General features: G+C 35.0%; 1 protein-coding gene across 1 annotated transcript in view; it reads left to right on the top strand.

The window, feature by feature from the left end:
* The window catches only part of TBC1D5 (TBC1 domain family member 5), a 373,122-nt gene that overhangs the window by 130,847 nt on the left and 217,525 nt on the right, over positions 1 to 24,750 (top strand). The window contains exons 4-7 of the mRNA XM_023527949.1: positions 15,119 to 15,227; positions 16,685 to 16,774; positions 16,866 to 16,940; positions 18,067 to 18,134. Of these exons, the coding sequence (XP_023383717.1) occupies positions 15,119 to 15,227; positions 16,685 to 16,774; positions 16,866 to 16,940; positions 18,067 to 18,134 (342 nt within the window). The remainder of the gene's footprint in view (positions 1 to 15,118; positions 15,228 to 16,684; positions 16,775 to 16,865; positions 16,941 to 18,066; positions 18,135 to 24,750) is intronic.

Raw genomic sequence — 24,750 nt, 5'->3', positions numbered from 1 at the left:
TCAGATCTACAGATATCTATAGTTACCTATAGATTATATAGGAGGATTATATAAAACCCATGTTTATACTTAGTCTCACAATCTCATTATCAAGTTGCACCACAACCTTTATAGTTAAATTATAGTTTCAGAGAGCACAAAATATGTAACTTTTACATTTTCAAGAAACCAAAATCAGAATATTACCTTTTATTTTCATCTCTATAATGGAGCCACATGTGAGAAAAGAAACGAAAATCACATTCGAATGATGAATATATCTTCCTGAAATAGGTTTATTGTTTTTATAATAGTGGAATTGGTCACAATCTATGCTTCTTTATCATTACAATCTGTCTGAACTAATTATTGATCACTTAAGGCTCTGGAAATATGTTACCTTCCATTTAAATAATTAACTGGTTTGTTTTCCTATAGTCATGTGCTACATAAAGTTCCCATCAGCAATGGACTGCATGTACAACAGTGGTCCTATAAAATAATAATGGAGCTGAAAAATTCCTGTTGCCTAGTGACATTTTAGCCATTGTAGTGCAATGCACTAATCATGTATTTGTGGTGATGCTGGTGTACAGCACATACAATGATGTACAGTGCATAATACTTGATAATGATAATGTTACCATTTTGGGGTGATATGAATTCTGGCATTGCCCTGGTAACACTAGGGTCCTTAGTTCTTTTCGCTGATGCAGCAAAGATAGCTCAGCAAGATTTAGGAAAGGTAAGATTTATTAAAAGTACATTTTAAGGAAGAAGCAGGTCATGCCTAAACAGGCTATAACCACACAGAAACAAAACATATGATTAAAGTACGCTCCAAGTGAGGGGCGGGGTACAGCAAGAGCTATAACCTCATGGAAGTAAGGAAGTCTGTATTACATTAGGGCCGTGATGGGGGCATTACAAAAGTGCAACTGGATGATTGGCACTTGATTGTCATTTTGATTGACAACTGGCTGTTACATAACTCTCTGCCTACAGCACACGTGGTTACCCAGAATTCAGTCTGTTATAATTAGATTCATGAACTTCCAGGCCTAAGTATGATAGTATAATGATGGTATAATAATGCCAAGGCGCCAAAGGGTCAGAGTAATCGTTACTGTGCAAGTGTCTGTGGCCAGTTTAGACCAGCTTTAGGATTATGGCCTTCTATTCCTTTGTTTCTCAAGATGCAGGAGTGATTTATAACTTAAAATGGGTGTTTTGGAGAGGTCTTTGGGCAGTCTCTGGGCTGGGCCTTCATTCCTTTGTTCCCCTGTCGCTCAAGTCTGTCTAGCTACCTAAAATAATAAGTGATTGAGTTATTGGTTTATGCAATTACTATACTATTTATCATTATTTTAGAATATACTCTATTTATTTAAAAAAAAATTGCTGTAGAACAGCATGCTATGTTATGCAGGCAATAGCCTCACACATCCCGCGTTTACTGTCTCTTGATTCCATCATTTTCTCTTGTGCTTGATTTAATCTCATTTTGTTTTGTTCATCATGGCCCCTAAGCATACAAAATTCATGGCTAATGTTGCCATTAAGAGTCCACGCCAAATGTTTGACCAGGAAACTAAATTAAAGACGATTAAGGACTACCGAAGGTGGAAAATCAGTGGTGGTTATTGCTTGCCAGTCAGGCACATCCCATTCCACCATAGCTATAATCTTGAAGAACAAGAACGAAGTGATGGAAGTTGTTAAAGGATCTGCTTCATTGAAGGCAACGAGACTAACAAAAATTTGAGAAGGGCCTACATCAGACATGGAGAAACTTCTAATTACCTGGTTTGAAGACCTGACACAGAAGCATATCTCTCTTGGCACCATGATAGTCATGACCAAAGCAAAAAGTTTGCTATTTTGAAAGAGAAGACTGGACCTGACTGCGATGTTGAATTTGCTGCTTGTTCTGGGTAGTTTAAACAATTCAAGAATTATTCTTCATTACATAATATGAAAACGAGTTGTGAGTCTGCAAGTACTGATATGAAAGCAGCTGAAGAATTTTTGGAAACTCTAGATAAGCTGATTGTGGAGGAAAATTACTTGTCAGAGCTGTTAATTCAGTATGGATGCAACCTCCCTATTCTGGAAACAGAATTGTGAAAGGACTTTCATCCACAAGGAGGCCAAGTCAGTGCTAGGCTTCAAGATATTAAGGGCAGGATGATAGTCTTGCTTAGAGGCCAAGTTGTAGGCCACAAATTCAAATCCTTTATGATCTTGCACAGTGAGAGCCTTAGAACCTTCAAGCATATCAATAAAGCACACATTGCCCCACATGCTACAGGAGCCATAAGAAGGCACAAATGACCCAGTTCCTTTTACAGGATGCCATCCTGAATTGCTGTGCCAGTGAAATGGAGAAGTACTGTTTGGAGAATAACATACCATTCAAGATTTTGCTTATTATTGATAATGCTCCTATAATCCTCCTTTTATTGGTGGCCTTCATCCCAATATAAAAGTGGCATTTCTCCTTCCAAATGCCATCTCTTTGATCCAACCAATGGATCAAAAAGTTATAACAACTTTTAAAGCCTATCGCCTGATGAGGAACTTTGCCCAGGCTATCGCCGAAGAAGACACTGATGCAATTCTAGAAAAAGGTTTAACATCTCTGACTGCATCAAGAACCTAGCTTAAGGTTGGGGCAATGTCACCAAGGTGTGTATGAATCTGGAAGAAGACACTTAAGATGTTTGTCTGTGACTTTAGAGGATTTTTCAAGAATGAGGAGGTTGCAAAAGTCAATAAGACTGTGGTTGAGATGGCAAACAACTTTAACCTAGGTGTGGAAGACGATAACATTGAGGAGCTCCTAGAGGAGGTTCCTGAGGAATTGACTAATGAGGAGTCGTTGGAACTGGATCAAGATCTCATAGCTAAAGAAGAGGTAAGAGAAAAGGAAGCTGTAGGAGAAGCAGAAGAAGAACCCAAAGAAAATTCACAGTGCAGGTTTTAGCAGAAGCTTTTGCAGAACTCAACAAGTTCCTTAAAAGGTTTGAAAACATGATCCTGACACTGACAGGTTTTTATTGATAGAGAGGAATGTTCATGGTGAATTATCTGCTTACAAGCAAAACTATGATGAAAAAAAGAAACAAACCAAGCAAACCACATATTTCTAAAAAGAGTGGCACCTCCTCAAGAAGAGATTCAGGCTGATCCTTCAGGAAGTATTCCAGAAGAAGGCATTGCTGTCACATGAAATGAGACCTTCATGCATGTTACTGCACCTGAAGACCTTCCCGTGGGACAAGAGGTGGAGGTGGAAGACAGTGATGTTGATGACCTGGACCCAGTGTAGGTCTAGGCTAATGTGTGTATTTGTCCTAGTTTTTATCAAAAAAGTTTAAAAAGTTAAAAAAATTTTTAAATAGAGAAAAGCTTATAAAGATATAAAGACAGAAAATATTTATGTACAGAAGTGCTATATGTGTTTTAAGCTAAGTATTATTACAAAAGTTGAAAGTTAAAAAAATTAAAAGTCTATAAAGTAAAAATGTTATAGTAAGCTAAGGTTAATTTATTATTGAAGAAATAAATATATAGATTTATAAATTTAGTGTATCTTAAGTGTGTACAGTGTTTTTAAAGTGTACAGTAGTGTACAATAGTGGCCTTCACCTTCACTCACCACCTACTCACTAACTCACTCGGAGCAATTTCCAGGCCTGCAAGTTCCATTCATGGTGTATACCCTGTACAGGTGTACCATTTTTAAAACTTTTTATATTATACTTTTACGGTAACTTTTCTATGTTTAAATATGTTTAGATACACAAATACTATTGTGTTCAAATGTCTACAGTATTCAGTACAGTAACATGCTATACAGGTTTGCAGCCTAGGAGCAATGGCTATATCATATAACCTGAGTGTGTAGGAGGCTATGCCATCTAGATTTGTGTAAAAACACTCTATGATGTTTGCACAACAAGGAGATTGCCAAAGGATGCATTTCTCAGAACAGATCCCCATCATTAAGTGACATATGACTGTACAGCCTTACATAACCCAAACTGACTTGAGTGTACATGTTATAGTTTGAGTTCCTTTCCTTCAGAAGCCTCTTCGATCCCTTTCTATTACCTGTAGCCAGGCTTTAGGGGAAAACTTTTCACATTTGTTTATTTACATTGTCAGCTGCAAGCTCTAGTCATGTAAAGACTGTGTAAACGTTTATCTTTGAAAAGACAGGCATGTATTTGTAATATGAGGATCAGCTGTTCAGCTGTCAGCAATGAGTCCCCTCCCCTGGACACACTTCCATTTACCCTTGGTGTTCTCAGTTGAAAGGTGCTCATGTCAGCCTTGTGAGTTTTTGTAAGTGAATTTGTCATTTATATTTGCATGCCGCGCTTTTTTTGGTATGGTAGCAAAATTGACAAAGTCAGTAAAATATTTTGTCAATGATGTTGAAGTGTGTTGCTGGATCTTTAATTTGAAAAAAAATAATGCATGGAATAGAGTTTAAACTTAGAAAGTTCTATATCTTTTTAAACATTTTACAAATAGCATGCTATTGATATATTGGTCTGCTTTATAGTTATATTATTAATTCTATGTAATGCTTAATTTCTGATTTTTTAAATTGAATGGACAGTTTTTAATTTCAAAGATATAATGTAAGTGTGAAATTTTTATACAATACTTAACAGAAATTGATAGTTGGTATTTGTTTTCTAAATCAGATTACCTTACCTTTTGGGAGGAAGTGTCAGTGGTTAGTAATTAAATTTTTTATTTTATTTTAATCCAGATTAAAATATGTATTAAAAAGATTTATATATTACATATAATAAACATGTGTATATTTTATATATATATTATATATAGCATATAGCATATAATTATTATATATATATATATATATATATATAATTTCTTTTTGGTTGAAGAGAGCTAACGTATCTCAGTCATTCTGCAAATCTTTATTATGCACCCATTATAGGCAAGCCAGTGTGCTAAACCTCCAAGACCCAAAGAGGAATAAAACAGACCCTGCCCTGGTGTCCTCATGATCTAGGAGGGAAGACAAACACGGAAGCAACTAACGTAGATCGTGATTGGTTTTGCAGTGGGGGCATTTTACCAAGAACTCAGAGAATACCAGATGGAGCAGTTTAAACTGAGGAGTGGAGTGATGGGTTAGCAGGGAGATATGTTTACTGGGTAGTCTACGGAGTTAATGTGAGGTGAACAATATGAACAAAGACAATCTTCATTTTCTACTCTTTAACGATGCATTCTTTTTTTTTTTTTTTTTGCATTATTAGAATGGAAAGATTCAATTGACCTTATATTTGTCAGTGACAAAATTATGCCCTTACCTATAAAGATAGCTAAAGAGACCCACACAACATAGATATTTACGTATATCTGTTTCATTGTGACACTGTTACTTTGCATGAACTGTTATTTTGACAGTGGTAAAGTTTGAGGTGTCAGTATATCATAATGTTTTATGTATTTGAATCAGTGATCAAAAAATTTAACTAAGAGTTGAAAATGTATCTTTAAATTACACAAAATTATAGGAGATAGTTGATAACGATACAATTGAGAATGAATATGTGCCTAGAAATATGGGGAAATTGATAAAGCAGTATGGAATAAAAAGTAGCCTGCTAATGAGGGAATATTTAAATTTAAAAGACGTCCTAGTATCATCTGAACATATGGACACAGTTTTCATTCCATGATTATAGATGCAATGTTCTGAGATAGATATAGTAGTTTAGTCTGGTTGACATATTCTCAAGGAGTTTCAAAGATTGTATTTCAAGCCACTTGTTCATATTAGGAAAGTAATTCAGATGACATACCCAAGTCTCTCAGCCCATTTGAAGCAAAACAGAATAGTTGAACACCATCTCTTAACTCTCATTACAGGTTTTTAATGTGCATCTAGACCTTACAGTTCTCTTGGGCAGGAAAGCTCTACTATCACTGAACCAGGCACAGACCCCTCGTTATTTGGATTTTGTTCAGTCCACAAGAATACATCTATAATCTCCGAAGTAACCACTGTTGTTCGTTTGCCCTCCCCACTTTACCACAGGGCCACACCCAGAGGCTGCTTCTCTCCTTTGTATTCTGACCATGTAGACTGAGCAGGGGCTGTTTGTCCACAGGAAAGATTTGGGAGAGGGTGGAGGGCACAGGATATATAAATAAAGCCAGAGTGGACTGTTTGGCATTTTTAATGCAGCTCTGATCCCTGTTTCACCCATTGTCACCTGCATTGCTGATGGACCCTGGAGAAGAACCCAGTTTTCCTACCTCTGTATTTCTAGGTGCCATTCTTAATCATAATAAAGACTGTAGAAAAATGTGCATTTTCTTATGGTGCTAATTTTAAGTTTTACAGTAGCATTCCATGTTTCCATAAAGTAACAGCTTTATGGACACACTTCTTTGGTTCATATAAAAATGGCTATGGTCATACAATTAAGCTTTTGTGGCATGCATTTAGGAATATCTGAATTACTGAGCGTATGGATATCAGAATAGCAAATAACAAAATAACAAGAAGCATTTTTATGAAGTCAGGACTAGATTCGGATTCTTTTGAAGTGGATGAACTTTCAAATAATATACAATTTCAGCAGTGGAGAAATACTTCTGCCTGACACAGGCTCTTTATGACATATAATTGAATTTGGGCAAGGAGGTCACGAGGAAATGGTTCATCCTCCTCTGTGATGCAGAACAACTGTTTTAAAAAATCAGTGAGAAAAATACTGCTCTCACTGTTGTCCTAGCCTACATGGGAAGCAGACTGCAGACTCAAAGTAGGTCTCTGCACCCTGGTTTCTTTGTTAAAGAAAAGGATTTCCTACCTTTTTCTTTGGATGTACAGTAACACATCAGTTTCTAATAGCGTCAACCAACTAAAACATAATTGGACTTAGCGTCACAGGAGAGCCCTTTCAGTCCTTACTCTGCTTCCACTTATTTCTCATTTTTTAAATTAAGAAATATTATGATAGTTTGTGATATTAAGTTAGTGAAGATAGAATGTATAAAAGCTTAAAGTCTAGTTTGTTGTCTTTATTTTAAAAAAGGCAAGTTAGTCTGAGCAAATGACAGACGGGTGTAGATTTAGAATTTCTAAAAGCTAATATATAATCATTATACAAATTGGTAGCTGACAGCCTGACAAGGATGGTCATGAGAGAAATGCCACTAAAAACAGGATGGAAAACTCCAAAAGCAAAGCAGTGTGGAGTTATTTAATAAAGAGGCAAAAAGCCATGCATTTTCCAAATGTATACTGTATCAGGTCACAAACTCCTTTGGCTTAAAAATGTTTTGATACTTTCAACATTTTTGTGTTGAGAAAAAGTCACTTAGATGGCATACATTGCCTTTTCATCATGCTGAGTAAATGTGACTTTTAAGCATGGGTTTTTTTTTTAATTAATTTTTTTTTCTTTTTAATTATAAATGAATGAGATTTTCTGGTAGTCCTTAGATTGGGGATATTTTCTTACCTTTTCAGAGGCCCATGTGAAATTGTTTTCCCAGTCACATTAATCCAAACAAATTATAAACTACATATTGACCTAAAACTAAAGTTTATTTTAACACATGGCCCATTTATCTTCATTTAAAATGACCATGTCTTGGATCTTTGAGCCAATCTATTACTGAGTATTGTTGTATTAGGCTCATCATCCAAATCTTGTGTCTGGTTCTTTCCAGCATTAATCATTTTTGATAACTTATAGATGTATCACTGTCATCACTAAAGACTTGCTTTCCTAATTGTGTGTGTGTGTGTGTGTGTGTGAGAGAGAGAGAGAGAGAGAGAGACAGACAGAGAGAGAGGAGAGAAGAGGGATGTGGGACGAAGCAGGGAGCAGAATGATGGTAGAAACAGAAACAGGGAGAGGCAATGAGATGGTGGCAAAAAAAGATTAGAATAACCTCTTATATTTATGTCTGATCTTATTAGTACTATTCATTTAGAATTAATTATATGCTGTGTTACATCTCTTATGGAATTATCTTGATTTTTCTAACCACTTATATTATTTAACTTTTAACATATGTATGTGTTCTTTCCCCAATAACACTATACGTATGTATCATGTGTATAATTATCTTTATATACCTTGAACCTTTAAAGTTATTTTGAAAATTCAATGTATATATGAATGGTCCATCATCCTTAAAACACTTTGAGTTGCCATACAATATGAGAACCACTAACCACATGAAGCTATTTAAATTTATGTTTAAATTAATTAAAGTAAAATAAAATATGTAGTTTTTCAATTGCAATAGTCATATTTCATCTGCTTAGTAAGTAGCCACATATGATTAGTGATTCATATCACATATTGGACAGTTAGGTACAGAACATTTCTATCACCTTGGAAAGTTCTGTTGGACAGTGTTGATCTAGAGGTTTTTAAATGAATGATGGATTGAATTAAAATATAAGCTACTTAAATCTTTTTAAGAGAAAGTATTTCAAGCATACATTTATTTCTGTATGTACAATACCCTGTAAGTCAACCGAGTCTTAGAAAGTAATGCTTTAAGACAGGAGTCCCCAACCATCATGCTGTAGACCAGTACCAGTCTGTGGCCTGTTAGGAACCAGGTCGCACAGCAGGAGGAGAGCAGCAGGGAAGCAAGGGAAGCTTCATCTGTATCTGCAGCAGCTGGCCAGCGCTGGCATCACCGCCTCAGCTCCACCTCAGATCATCAGGCATTAGATTCTCATTGGAGCACTGGTCCCTGGTGCCAGAAAGGTTGGGGACCACTGCTTAGTGACAGGATTGACTTTTAATTAGGACGTCAGATTTTTCCAAATAAATGCCTATTTCTAAATTACTAGAAAATAATTTATTCTCAATTCTATAAGTATCTCCCTTACAGTATTGCTTGCATTACAGACTGTGTGGCAAATTCTTTATCATATAGAAAGTTAGATGTCAAGCTCATGTTAGTTACTACAGATATCAAGATAAATAAGGCGGGATGTGATTGAGAAGCAGGTGGGGAAGATCTTCGGGGAGGTGTCTCAAAGAAGGGGATTGTCCCTTATTAGTTATATAAGAAACATCAGTAAAACATGGAATATAAAAGATATTCATCTCGGACAACTTCATAGAGATTGTCTAGTGCAAGATCCTTTCCCCACCTCATTTCTAAATGTTGACCCTTTGGTTAGTAATATAATGATGTTTATTATGTACTTAATTTTTATAGCCCTATGATATAGTTTTTCTTGATTCATTTTCTAAAAGTATGTTTGTTGAGTTTAACTGCTTTAATATAACCCTGAATTTAGAAGCTTTTAAAAACTACATTTTGAAGAAAATAATACATTTAAAAATATATGTATCTTACGATGCAAAACGCTTGCTAACTCAGTTCTTTGCGTCCTTGTGGATATTGAGGTGGAGGCTCAAGATTTCTCAATTCAAAGTTAAGTCCAAACCTGATTCAAACCACCATCATAAATTACTTTTAACAAACCATACACAAAACTATATTGCCTTTGTTTCACTGGAGCCTCATCATATGAGAACATATTTCGTATGAAGACATGAAGAAATCCATTTTAAGCTTATGAGCAATTGTGCATTCTGTTTTTATATTTATTTATATATGTATAAGTGATATGCCCTGATGTTTCATTATGGAGGGGAAAAAAAGCTTTAAATACAAGTAAGTTTTTAAAAATTCCTGATACAGGAAGCAAAAAAGCCAGTACAGTTTCTAATTGCCTTTTAGAGTCTCTGAGTTCCCTCATTACCTGTGATTTAAGCTAAAAATGAGGTAATTATAGATAACATCAGTGTTTATCTGGTTGATCTTGGCACCTGCAGTCCTGATGTTGTAGTTTACCCATATCTGGTGCCACACTGCAGTCTGATGCTGACATACCTAATTTACACTTCTCATATTTCTATTGATTTTTACTTTAGATGTTCCTTATTCTATTTGAATAGTATTTTTCAAATCATACCTTTAAAATGTTATAAAGTTACATACTCTATTACATGGAATATTGGAATTATGGTACAGTCCTTTCTTAATAGAAATCTTTCACTACTATGCTTCTGTGCAGATTAGAAACAGATTAAAAATTCATTATTTTCTTTTTCCTTTGCATTTGATAAAGCAAATATGATTCTAATTAATAGGGCAATTTTTCAAATATTGGCATGCACTTTAGGATTATAAAATTGGATAAACCTTTTTGCATCAGGTTCAGTTTTCTTAATCTTGTGCTTCTTCACCTTCACATATTCTACCCATCTACCTCTGATCTTATCCTGCTTCAAAATCACCTTTATCCTGCCCTGGCTTTTGGTTCTACTGTTACTCTAATCAAATCTCGACAATGAAATAAATCTCGAAAATGAGATGATCATGGTTGTCTGGCTAACTTTGTAAACTACAGGGTCATCTCTGAGAACTCCTCTACCATACTTCCCATTATGACACTTCCCTGATAGCCAGAATCATGTGTCCTCCCTCTTTCCTCTCCTACTGTCTGTGACTTGTCTAGCTTCCCTAGAGTGATAATTCTTTCTCTGCATTTGGCAGTTTCGTTATCAGTAAAAACCAAAGTAGTGCCTCTTAACCAAGTATTGAAGATCGTTAAGTACTAGACTATATAATAGTCTCTGAGCTCTTTTCAGTTACTGTCGTGTTTGGGTTTCTTAAGTTAGCCCTATAGAGATAGTCTTCCCTGTCCAAACAATGCCTGGAATTGGGATCGAACTCATCATGTACAATATAAAATGTTATCTCTAGTATATCATCATTTGGGACAATGATTCAGAAATTTTCTAGTCCAGAATTGCCACATAATTAAGTTACTTATGCATTATTTAGGTTACAAAAGTATTTAAACAATTATATTTAGAAGATTCTAACTAGTTTTCATACTAATTTTATGTGCGTATCTTGAGAAAATACTACCTTAAAATACATAATTAGAAATGTATATTCTCTTATGATCATCAGCTTTATTTATTCACTGCATATCCTAGTTGATTTCCATGAAAATATATATATATATTGCAGGAGGCTTATCTAAGTAGGTCTTAGAGGGAAGGTGTCAATTTCTGCTGCAAAAGTTGATTTCATTGACTTAGAAATGATTGCAGCACCTATGGCTGACATTTTAATCAGTCACAATGTTCCCTGAGGAGTTAGTCTCAGAATCCTTCTCAACACAATGCTTCCAAGGCAGCCACAACTAATTCATTAACACTGACCTGAGAAATGAAACCAGCTCACCTCTGCCCCTCCTGCTGAGACGCTGGTTGTTTTCAGGGACCCAGTGCCTGCGATGCAGAGTAGTTACCACTAGATGGCGCTAGTGCTATGTCCAGAGAGTCCTCAAGGCCCAGCTCTCTAAACTGTTCCATTTGAGGCATTTGTACCTCTAAATGTCCAGTTGTCCCTAACCACTCACAGCAGCATTGACTTACCTTCCCAGTCTAACCAATGAAAATTTTTCTCTATACTCTTGGACTTGATGTTCAAAAACTAAAAACCTAAGAAAGAAAGTATACGGGCCCGTTTCTATCTTACCTCGTTGCGAGAGGCGACGTGTGTCTTCGAAGTCCGCAGTATCACGTTCCCCTTTGATGCTGTCTTCCACGTTAGTTTAGGAAGATGTTCTTCCTAATTATCGTTTCTCTTGACAACATGTGTAATTGTTCTGAGCCTTAGTTTCCTCATTCATAAAGAGGGTTAAAAATACACACCTTGGGAAGGTTGTTTTAGAGGTTAAAAGTGGTGAAGACCAGGTGCTGTAGGCATAAAAACAATTAAAAATAAGGGATCGTAAGCTGACAAGGTCCTTGCAATCTGTGAAGTCAACTAAGGGTTGCCTCGCCTAAAAAAAAAAAAGAATTTATAGTATCATTGCCAGATTTTTGCATTTATAAGCACACTATATATATATATTTTATTAAGACAGTTTAGCAAGTACCTTTACTTTATTTTTTGTTAAACTGAAAAATTTTAACACTGACACCTCAATACTTATTATTTTTTCCCATGTCTTCGCTCGAGTTCAGTAGTCCAGCTCCCCTCAAAGGGCTAAACATTTTGCCCTTCAGGGTCTGCTGAACCTCTGACAGCTCAGTTCTTTGATGTAGCATTTCAGTGCCTATGGTGCTATTTATTATTTTCTATACTGCATTTTAATTTTTAGGTATAAAACTATTCCTCCCTCCTCTGTACTACCCGAGTGCTTTGCTTGAATCACATCATTATTGGTTTGCACATACATCTACTTACTTAACTTTATGCTTTTTAAAAAAATATCTCTGAGTGTTAAGCACATAGTAGGCACTAAGTAAATATTTATTATGCATACTCTGCATCACAGTTATTAATAACGAAAGACAATCAATAGATTATCTTGTGGCCTTTATGTTGCTCTGTTGTTAGAGCTTTTCATCAATTTGAGACGTTATACCTTAATTGGAACTATAAGTACCTATGAATAAATTTAAATGATTGTGAATTTCAGAGAGAATGTTTCCATTTCACAAGCCTCAGTCTCCTTTTCTCTTTACCAACACTGTAATCAAGGCACAGGATCTTATTTAAGCTAACAAATGATTATCCTTCATTACATAAGTAGTATGTAACTTGACCTTAAAAGGCTGCTTAACTTGACAAGATGGCAGTGAATCTAGCCAGCTGTGTCTGCTTTCACAATGTCTTGGTACCTTTGAATAGAAGCTGATTTGAGGAAAGGCTGGAGGAGTCTTTACCTCACAGTTCCCTCTCTTATCTGGAACATATTGGGGTTTTCAGGAACTGCATGGTCTCTCACGAGTTATGAAATCTCTTGGGTTCAAAATACACTTGAAATCTGTGTTTTTTGTTCACAGGTCACAAGCTATTTAAACATACTTACAGTTTCTGAAATGTATTCCTATAATTTTCTATGTACTCTTTGCTCATCTGATCTTTGAGTATTACTAAAAACTTGATGAAAACAAAACTTGAATATGAGAGATGGATAATATATGTGAAATTGTTGAGAAATGGATAATGTATTTAAAATATTATAGGTAATACAAATAGACTACAGTGATTTAAAAAACCCTAAGATTTCAATGAATATCTCTTTGAACTCGGAGTGGCTAAGAATGAAGCATGAAAACAGTGCAAAGAGCATCAAGAGAAAATGTTAGTTTTGTATTATAAACAAATATTAAAAGCTTCAGTGTGTATGAAAATCAATATGATTGAGTTAGAAAATACATATATATGGCAGGCAAAAGTATGATGTCTTTAATCTATGAAAAACTCTTCTCTTGGGACCAATAATAAGGCACACAATAATAAAAGTAGTATTATTATTAACAATAATAATTTTCTGAGTGTTATGATATTCTGGGCACCCTTCAGAGGGCCTATATGCATTTTGATCCTGTAGTAATTCTTTGAGGTAGATGCTATTACTATTATTCCATTTCACAAATGAGGAAACGAAGGCACAGGGAGGTTATGTAACGCCCAGGCTTGCATGGTTGGTTAAGTAGTTAGTAAACTGTGTACTGTTTCTGAATGCATGACTGTCTTTTTGATCCCAGGGGTGGGGTCCTGATGTCTGTTTTCTTAACCACTATCCTGTACCGCGTAAAATAGACAAAAGGCAAAAAAAAAGTTTTAAAAAAAGAAGAAATAAAGTGACCCAAAAGCATGAAAAATGTTGTTTCATTAATGATACAAATATAAATTAAAGTAAAAATGAACTATTATTTTCTCTTATGAATAGAGTGATGAGAATAGGAAGTTTACACGGAGTGGTATTAGGAGTGTACTTCTTGAGCGTGTGTCCCACTTAGCATACTTATCCACAAGGCCCTACTGACAGAGGCTTGGTATGATTGGGGATCAGCCTACAGGGATGCGGCTGGAAGTTCTGCTGGTGGCAATAGGGAACATGCCCTTGCCTTGGTAACACTGCTGGAAAACTCTGTGGAGAAGATGTAGCTTGCTCCACAATCTGTTTTTTGAACTTCAGTGTACAATTGGTTACGTTTCTGGCTCTGAGATAACATAGTGTGCAAGGCTGGCCCATGACAACTGCTGCGTGTACATGTGGCAGGCTTTTAGAGGCTTTCTTTTGAGAACAACTGAAGAGACTTGTAGGGTTTTAGCTTTGATAAAAAAATTTTAATTATAAGTTTATTGTGGCATTATGAAATCTGAGAGATATTTTATAAAGCTGTACTCAGTAGCCTCAACTGTTGACAAATGATTCTTGATGTTTAGTTTGGTACAAGATGCTGTGAATATAGGTCTACTTCCTTTATTCAAACTCAGTAAATGGTTTGGGACAATTAATTTCCAATTGTTTCCCAGTAGAGCAGATTTACTTGTATATTAATGAGGCACAGGTGTTAGGCCCCTGGTGCCTGCGTGCCTGGGAGGCATATTTCAGTTGTTTATCTACTCAGCCATAGGTACTGCAAGGTACTCAAGCTTGCCTTTAACAGTTTTTACAGTGAGGCTTTTTAATTTTTTGATTTTTTTTCAAATTTGCCTGCACCTGTTAAAATTTTAAAACTGATCATGTAGAAAGAAGTTGCAGAGATTTCAATAGTAAATAGCACTAAAAGTTAAAGAAAGTAGTCTTCTATTATATTTAACTGCCCAGTCTGACATTAAAGAGAAATGGGTTCATTTAAACAGATATTTCATGTGAGAAACCAATATAATCAACAATATACTTTTTTGTTGTGTATTTTTGGAGCAGGTATATCTTTGTCAATGGCTAAAGCAGTCATAAGCTCATATTAATATTCATTTTTTTCTTGTCTATTCACTGAACCGCACTACCAGCATTTCAGAGGAAATGGAATAGCCTCCATAGACAGTATGAATTTCAGTAGCTGGCATAATTATAGCGATCTACATATTCATTAAATCTACAGAAGAACTCTGTCCAAAAAGACAGCCATGCATTCAGAAACAGTACACAACTCAATATATACGTTTTTAAAGTTGCATTTCTTAGACTTATTTAAAATTAATTTCCTGTAGCACTTCTCTCCAAGCAGAAGAATTTTAACAAAAGGATCCCCATGCTTTGGTTTCTTGCATGTAGGAAAGAATGGGAAGAACTATTTGTAAACAACAATTACTTGGCAACAATAAGGCAGAAGGGGATTAATGGGCAGCTGAGAAGCAGCAGGTTCCGCAGCATTTGCTGGAAGGTAAGGAGAAAATATTTATTTACAGTTTGTGGTTGCAGTATGTCAACACATTACCTGATGCCCTTGAAGATTACCTAAGCAGGGGATCACTGAATTTTCCAAGAGACTTCACTGCCCATTTTTGGCCATCCATGTTTATCGTTCATAGGATGTTTACTGATAAGGTTCAACCACCTTAGTTCTGAATAACTGCTGATGGTAAAGGTGTCATTTGAAATAACTGTCTTTTCATCTCAGTTGATGGTGCAGAATTCAGAGCAACACCTTACATTCCCCAGAGGCTTTTGCAGAAATCCTTGAAGCTGGGCAGAAGCAGAGGGGTATTAACTTTCAGGTTCCTATTATATCATGTGCCATCGTTTAGTCATCTTCCCTTTTTTCTTCATAATAGCAGGTAGAAAAGATTTTTTATATTTCTCGTACTGGAAACACAAAGTGAAGGGCAGCAAGGAGAAGTAGAAGGAAATTAGGTCAGTCTCTTTCTGAGAGAAAAGGCCACTGGTTACCAAAACTAGTAACAATCTGCAGTTATCTTTTTAATTGCTTGGAAATATTGTCCCTTTTTGTTCTCGCACAATGAATTAATTTAGATTTAGACTCATTTCTAAAATGGCTTCTATTGAAAGTTTTTTAGGGTATTTCTGCATAAATCGAGCATCTAGAGTCTGCAAGTAAAGCCAGTAAGGAACACATGATGTATTAGACAGTTTTAGATTTAATAATTTAGAGTTAATAATTAAAATACATTTTTCTTCTGTCGGATGCAGGCAGTGAAGTCAGGAGACCTGCTGCTAGAATGTTTGTGTACAAACACGGGTGCCTCACCCGCATTCTTTGTTGTTTAACTTTTAGTGTCCTTCGTTTGCTGAAAATAAACTCAAATCCAGATTTATTTTAATGTTGTAGTCAACTAAATTAAATCAAATTTGTCTTTTTAAGAATGCTTATTATTTTCGTAAGCTGACTGCCAGTTGTAAATTAAATTTTCTGCTGTAAAAGGAATGACTTCACTTCTCAGGCTGTGTCCTAACATTGTTTTCCTCTGTCCTTTACCTGCTTCTTTGAAAACAAATCTTAAACCTTAAAATTACTGTTCGGACCTTGTGCCTGTTAATGCTCCCTCTGCCCCATTAATAAGACTATAAAATGAGAATTATACCTAAACCTCAATGAATTTTTTTTTGTTCATTTTTAATATAAATCTGGAGGGTAGGTTGATTCCATTTTGTGGTATAGCTTTTAAGATTTTGTTTGTTTGGTCTTTGTTCACTTTTTGAATTGTCTAAATATATATACCTTAAATATCTCCAAATATAATTTATTGAGAATTGGAATGAATGATATGAATATGTAATACCATGAATATGAATAGCTCAATTTTCAGATGATTCTGTTTGGCATAGTTTCATATTTTACTTATTATGATTTTTATAAGTTTTCATTTTTTTTCTTGACAGCTATTTCTTTGTGTTCTTCCTCAAGATAAAAGTCAGTGGATAAGTAAAATTAAAGAATTAAGAGCATGGTATAGCAACATCAAAGAAATAGTAAGTTGTACTTTTATTAATATAATCGTTTTCTTACGCATAAAGTTTGGTAGCCTCTGATCTTTATGTGTATTCTTTCTTTCTTTACCAGCACATCACAAACCCAAGGAAGGTTGTTGGCCAGCAAGATTTGATGATCAATAATCCCCTTTCACAAGATGAAGGGGTAAAGTTTGTCTTTATTCCTATCTCAACTTCTTTTGCCCGTAAGAGTGTGTTTATCAGACTAGTTATCAATCACCACGAAAGCAGTGTTATTTCATACGACTTTTGTTTTTTTTTTTTAACCCACATACTATACCACCTAAAACCTGATGGAAATTATTCCATGTTATATACTTACTATTCTGTAGGAAGTTTATGATCTATTTCTGTGGAATGGCACTACAGAGAAGTCCCAGGAGGCTCTTTTAGAACTAAGGGCAAAATAGAAGAAAGGTGAGGATAGAACAGTTCTATCAAGGATTGCAGTGAGGAATTGGGGAGAAAGCCTCTCTTTATAATTAAAATAGAGGAGGGTTTACTTAGTAGACTAGCTTTCAAGAAAAAAGGAAACTGTTTGTAGTGAGTCTACTAAAGTTTTTAAAGAACAGGGAAAAAGTTAGGCCTATCTGCACTCATATTTTAGTGAAGACTAGGAATAATTACTACTTAGGGGTGTTGTATATCTTCTTTAATTAAAGCTCTAATTCCTCATTCCTAGTTCCCTGCTAACAGAAATTTTTTTTTTCCAGTTAATATATATGGAAAAATTTTTTTCATATCTATTAGCATTTCTTTTTCCTGATACATATAATTATTATAGATGTAGTCTATGGTATGGCAGCATAAAATATTGTTAAGTAAATTTTAAAACTTAAATCCACATTTTGAAACGTACATTAAAATCTATTTAATTATAAAACCAAGCTTTGTAGAAAACATTACATGTCTTTCTTAGTATATTGGGAATTCAGGTCAGCTTCAAGTTGGGACCAAGCAGAACTTTTTGTCATCGTAGGGCTAGTAGCAGGTACATAGTAAAAAATATAATTCACTTTATATAAGTTAACAGAAGAAATTTAAATACATACAGTAACATCACTGGAAAAATTGATGTTAGAATAAGGATGTGTTCCTGAGAGTAAATTAGATTTTAATAAAAATTATTCCAATTTCAAGTTTCTTATCTGCAATGTGAAATGATAACTCAGAGAAGGATAAATTTAATCATTTAAATTATTAAATTGAGATCATTAAAGTCAAGCAAAGATGTGAGACTATTTTGAATAGGTTGTTCTCCTATATTTCAGAGTCTTTGGAACAAATTCTTCCAAGATAAAGAACTTCGATCAATGATTGAACAAGATGTCAATAGAACGTATGTAGAACTACTTATAAGTTATTTTCGATAATTCAAATTTGTGTTACCTCTTTGTAATTTATCAAAATGCAAAACCCATAGGGGAGCCTTAATTGAATGTAATGTTCTACTTTTATTAATAACAGTTATTTTGGCCAAGTTTTGATAATAATGATCATTTTCTATTCTTAAAACATAGATTTCTGTTCTCTCCTTTTCAAAATAAATTATTATATTTATAATATTGATACTCTTAAAATAACATTTAATCAGTTTTTCAAATTCCAACAATTACTTGAAGTCATATGTTTTTGATTTAAGTTGTTTTGATACAATATTATGCATTCATAATATTGGTATTGATAGAAAAATTTCTCTCTTGCTTTACACTTTTAAATACCTTTTTAATCATATTACTTTTTAAATGACAACTACTCTCCTTATTTCTCTTCCTCTTGAACCATTCAGGTTTGCAAACAACCTCTTCTCTCAGTCTACTCAGTATTTACGTTGTGAAAAACTAGTTTCTTGTTTAGCACATAGTTAATATCCATAACTTTTATATATTGGACCTCATCTTTCTGGGTCAGGCAGTGAGAAGTACATAGAATTTGTGTAGGAAGATCCTGAAGTAAGTTCTAGCAACATTCTCTGTAATCTTGGGCAAATTACTTTTAACAAGTGTCTTTCTCCTCAGTGTCCTTTAAAACTGGAATAATAGTAATCACCTCAGATATTGTTATAGATTAATAAGTATATGCTGTAGTAGTGAATGAGATACATTTATACTTTAAAAAATTACATACGTGTTAGTAAATATAATTTAATCTTTGGATCTAGGATGAGCCAGGTTCTCTCTGGTGCCTTCTTCCAAGTCCTGCAGCTTTGTCTGTCTTCCCACTCCTACTTCAACTCCAACTAGATCTATTACAGTGTCAAGCCCTCTAGCTCTCTGATATTTATCTCTTTCCAGGTCCAAATGGAATAATCAGATGTCATGGCCTGCTATTAAGATTATTCTACATGTCTAACAAGTGAAATTTTGTTTTAAAATAAAAAAAATTCAGAGGACTCATGAATCAGAGTACAACAAAAATATCATAGATGACTGGCAACGGTAGTGGGTTGTGAGGTGGGAGGTATAGATCATTTTGATGAGCTTGAGTTATTCATTTAACCCAGGAGTAGCCACTTATAGGAAAGCTGCTTTCAGAGATGTGAGGTGGTTGTGCTTGATCTTTCCAGTATGAGTTTCAGAAAGTAGAATGCCATTGTGTTGGTGTACTGGAGGTACTCAGTAAATATTTGTTGAATAAAACAAAGAATAAATTTCCTTATCCATCATTTAAGTAACTAGGTAATCAGTGGCAGTAAAATAGGCCTCTAAAAACAAAATGCAAGGTATATATTGCTAACTAAGCAGTAAAAGTATCTCTTTTTAAAAATGCTAGGCGATTATCTTAGAAAACTTGACAGCTTCAACTTTAAGTGGCTAATAGGAAGGATTACAATCAATCTCTCTACCGTTATTAAATGGAAATGACGGTACCGTGGTACTGGGGCAGAGGCACACACTCAGAGGCCATATGGGCCAGGTTGGTTAAAAGAAATCGCAAACAAGAGAAGGAGAAAATAAAACCTGGATAGCTAAGCCAAATAAGAAGTGGCGATGGAATCCCATTCATCATTTTGGTTACTTAGCTCAGACATTTCTGCTTTGCTCTGTTAGAAAGTATTATTGCTTGAAAGCTGTATTCTTGACACTATTTGGTTTTATATTTTCTATGCATTTTTCTTATAAAAATTGTATGTGTGTGTGTGTGTGTGTGTGTGTATGTAAAACACATGTATGGCTAATTTTTTTTTTTTTTTTTACAAGTTTTCTCCACTAGTACATTTTAATTAAGTTGGCGAACCAGAGATTCAGGGAAGGCAGCTATAGTCAGTTCATAGCACAGGTGGAGGAGGTTGCATACCTTCTTCCCCAGAAGGCTCTCCCATGGTGCTCTCTATATTTAGATTAAGTTTCCTTGCCATCTCTGTATACCTTTTGTGACAAGTAACTTAGCTTGTAGGATAAGATTATTTTAAAGCCACCAAATTGCCTACTCATAAAAGCTGAATAGCTTGAATAATTTTACTACTTTAGATAATACACTCTCTTTATAAGGCACTACATGATCTAAAATTCATGTTTTCAATCAAGCCAATAAAGCAGCTCATAATGCAGTAGGAGAAGAAAGGAAGTACAGTTCAGTGAATGTTATACAGTGGTATTTCTTCACTAGCATCTGTGATAAGAATTTCGTTTTGTTTAATGTCTATTTATTGAATGCCTACTATGTTCCAGTCTGATCCTTTGCATTGTGGTAACAGAGTGATGATAAGATAAATAAGGTGGTGCTATCACAAGATGTATATTTTAGTGTTGGGGAGTGGGAGAGTGAGACAATAAGCATGTATAGATAAAGAGGGTAATTGTAGAGGGTGGTAATCGATGTGAAGAAAGAAGGGTAATAGGATAGCTAGAGGGATGCCTGCCTTAGGAACAATGATCAGAAAAGGCATCTCTGAGAAGATAATATTTGAGTTGAGATGTGAAAAAATTTTTAAAGCCAGTCATGTGAAGATCTAGGAGAAGAACAGTCCAGGCAGAGGGAACAGGTGGTGCAAAGTCCCTCAGTTAAAATAAACTCGGTTATTTAGAGGAACAAAGGGAAGGCAAGTATAGTGGGAAGCAAGTGACTTAAGTAGGAGAATATGATCGGTGAACATGCAATCGAATATATATATGACTGGATTTCGTTAACTAATGTCACCATAATAATAATAATAATAATAATAATAGATAGATAGATAGATAGATAGAAAGAAAAATGAATGAATGAATGAATGAATGAATGAACAAACAAATAAATAAATGGGAAAATTTGAGAGGAGGGCAAATGCCAGATGAGCAGTCCTAAAGACCATAGTAAGGAGTTTGGATTTTATTTCTGTTGCAATGAGAAGCCTCGGGAGATATTGAACAGGGGAGTGATATCTTAAAAGATAATCCTAGCTGCTGCAATAGTCTGGTGAAGGTAGAAGTAAGAATGGAAGCTCGAAAAGCAGCTAGGGATGAAACGATTGCAGTGTTTTAAGTTGAGGAATGTTATTGACTTAGACTAAAGATGGCTAAGAGTAGAAAGGTTGAGGATATGCATTTTATATTTTTAAATACAAATGAGAGCATCATTATATGTACTTCTCTCACATTCATCAATTCTGTCCCATTTTTACTGCTGTTTCAGGTCCTTTTTACCACCTACCTAGTCTCTTACTTATTTTTCTCTTGGATCTATTACCTGTCTCTTCTAATCCTATCCCTGTATTACAGCTCTGTTTTCTCAAAGCACATTTTAGTCATGATACTTGTCTAATCTTAAACCTTCTATGACTCTGTAGTCTGCAAAAGAATGGATTTACTCCTTAACACGCACACAGTTCTCTTTTAGGGTTTTCCTTTTATCTTTCTGTTATTGATGTATAGTTTAATTCCACTGTGGTCTAAGAGCAGACATTGTATGATTTCTATTCTGTCAAATCTGTTAGGGTGTGTTTTATGGTCCAAAATGTGGTCTATTTTGTGAATGTTCCATGTGAGCTTGAGAAGAATGTGTATTCTGTTGTTTGATGAAGTCATGTATAGATGTCAATTATATGCAGTTGATGGATGATGCTGTTGAGTTCAACTATGTCCTTACTGATCTTCTGCCTGCCAGATCTGTCCATTTCTAATAGTGGGGGATTGAAGATGCTAGCCATGATACTGGATTCTTTTATTTCTCTTTGCAATTTTATTAGATTTTCCCTTATACAGTTTGATGTTCTTTTATGAGGCTTGTACATGTTAAGGTTTGTTAGGTCTTCTTGGAGAATCGATCCTTTTATTATTATGTAATGTTCTTTTTTACCTTTTAATTAGTGTTAGCATGGTATATTTTTCCCCATCCATTTACTTTTAATCTAACGTGTCTTTATATTTAAAGTGTGTTTCTTATAGGCAACGTATAAGCAACATAGATTTGGGTCTTGTTTTTCCATCTGTGCTGACAGTCTGTCTTTTAATTGGTACATCTAGGTCATTGATATTCAAAGTGATTGTAGATATACTTAGATTATTATCTATTATATTTATTACCGTTTTCTATGTTACTCTTGGTTTTTGTTCCAGTTTTTGTGCTCCATTCTTTCTGCCTTTCAGTGTTTTAATTGAGCATGTTTTATTACTCCATTTTCTCTTCTTTCTTAGTATATTGGTTATATTTCCTTTTTCACTTTTATTTAGTGATTGCCCTAAAATTTGCAGTAATACATTTCAGCTAATCAAAGTCCACTTTTAAATAACAGTATACCACTTCACAAGTGAGTACCATATAATAAAATAATTGTAATTCCTCCTTCTTATCTTTTGTATCATTTCTGTCATTCATTTCACTTCTATATAAGCACATATAAGCATATATGTACAAATGTATGTATGTATATATATATCTGTTATATCAATTAAGAATAAGAAAAATAAAAGTTTTTGTTTATTTTTATTCACATATATTCTTTCTTACACTCTTCCTTTATGTATATCCAAGTTTCTGACCTATGTTATTTTACTTTTCTCTAAAGAACTTTTTAAAAATCATTTCTGGTGAGGCAAGTCTGCTTGAAACAAATCCCCTATTTTTGTCTAAGAATATTTTTATTTCTTCTTTACTTTGAAAGGATAATTTTGCAAGGTGCAGAATTCTAGATTCATTTTTTTTTTTCCTCTCAACACTTTAAATATTTCCCTTCACTTTCTTCTTGCTTGCATGGTTTCTGAAAAGTTGGATGAGCAATTCTTGTCTTTGTTCCTGTATAAGTAAGGGTTTTTTTCCTCCTTAAGAATTTTATCTTTGATTTTTTTTGTAGTTTGAAAACGATATGCCTAGGTGTATTTCTTTGGCATTTATCTTGCTTGGTGTTCTCTGAGCTTGCTGGATCTGTGGTTTGGTGTCTGACATTAATTTGGGGAATTTCTCAGTTATCATTTCAAATATTTCTTCTGTTTCTTTCTTTCTTCTTCTGATATTCCCATTATGTATATGTTAGACTTTTATAGTTGTCCCACAGTCCTTGGATTTTCCATTCTTTATTTTTTTCAGTCTTTGTTCTTTTTGCTTTTTAGTTTTTGAGGACTCTCAATAAATCCTCTAGCTCAGAGATTCATTCCTCAGCCATGTTTAGTTTACTAAAAAACCCATCAGAGGCATTCTTCATTTCTGCTACAGTGTTTTTAATCCTTAGTATTTCTTTTTTGCTTTTTTCTTAGGATTTCCATCTCTCTGCTTACATTGCCCATTGTTCTTACATGCTTTCACTATATTTATTAGAGATCTTAGCATATTAATCATAATTCTTTTGAATTCCTGAACTCATAATTCTAACTTATCTGCCTTGTCTGTTTCTGATGCTTGCTCTGTCTCTTCAAATTGTGCTTTTTTCCTTTTGGTATGTCTTGTAATTTTTTTCTTGATAGCTGGGCATAATGTAGTGTGTGAAAGGAACTGCCGTAAATAGGCCTTTAGAATGTGATAAAATGACGGAGGAGGGGAAGAGTTTTTTAGTCCTATGATTAGGTCTCAGTCTTTTAGTGAGCCTGTACCTTTGGACTGTGACCTTCACAGGTGTTTCTCAGTCTCTACCACACTCCCCCGTCTTCCCATAGATGGGACAGGATGGCTAGAGTGGCCTGAAGTCGGGTGTTTCTCCTCCCCCAGGTCAGTTAGGCTCCGATAACACCCCAGCAGGTTAGGCTCTGGTTAGTTTCCCCTGAGGGCAGTCCTTGTTAAGCCAGACAGAAAAAGTTGAAAATCACATGCTATCACTTATATGTGGGATAGAAACCTAAAAGCAACAAATGAACAGGACAAACAGAGACCCATGGACGTGGACAATGGGTTGGTGGTTACCGGAGGGTAGGAGGTGGGGGAGGAGAGGGAAGGTAAATGGGGTCAAGGGGGTCAAATATAGAGGGGTAGGGGGAGGGTGAAGTGGATAAAGAGGATCAAATATATGGACTTTGGGTGGTAAACACACAATAGAATATATAGATGTCAAATTATAATATACACCTGAAAATTATATAATTGTATTAACCAATGTTACCCCAATAAACCTGATTAAAAAAAAAAAAGAAGAACAGAATGCTGTGTTCAAAATAGCTCCTTTCCACTCCCATTGCTGAAAGCCAAGGGGATTTTTCTCTGATATTTGCTGTGGGAACCTGGTCAAGCTCCCAGAAGTAAATCTCACAATATTGCGAGGCCCCGCAGTGACCAGGTCCATGTGGTGTTTTTAACTCTTAGAGTTGTCTACATGAAGCTTCCAGTAATCTCCAATTACAGGAACTGGTTCCTGCTTGTGAGTCTCTCTGGTTAAATTGTGACTCACTGTATTTCCTTGTCTGTCCAGTTTTGAGGACAGCGGTTTGCCCTGTGTCCTCCCCGTTCTTCTGGATCTAAGAAAAGCTGTTGATTTTTTATTCTGCTCAGCTTTTTATTTGTTAGGATGGAGTAGCAATGTCCAGACTCCTTACATGCAGAACCAGAAATCT

Source organism: Pteropus vampyrus, unplaced genomic scaffold (genome assembly GCF_000151845.1).
Source record: "Pteropus vampyrus isolate Shadow unplaced genomic scaffold, Pvam_2.0 Scaffold1, whole genome shotgun sequence".
NCBI classification, from domain to species: domain Eukaryota; kingdom Metazoa; phylum Chordata; class Mammalia; order Chiroptera; family Pteropodidae; genus Pteropus; species Pteropus vampyrus.
Note: the sequence above shows the minus strand (reverse complement) of the source record. Positions and strands in the feature narration are given on the sequence as shown.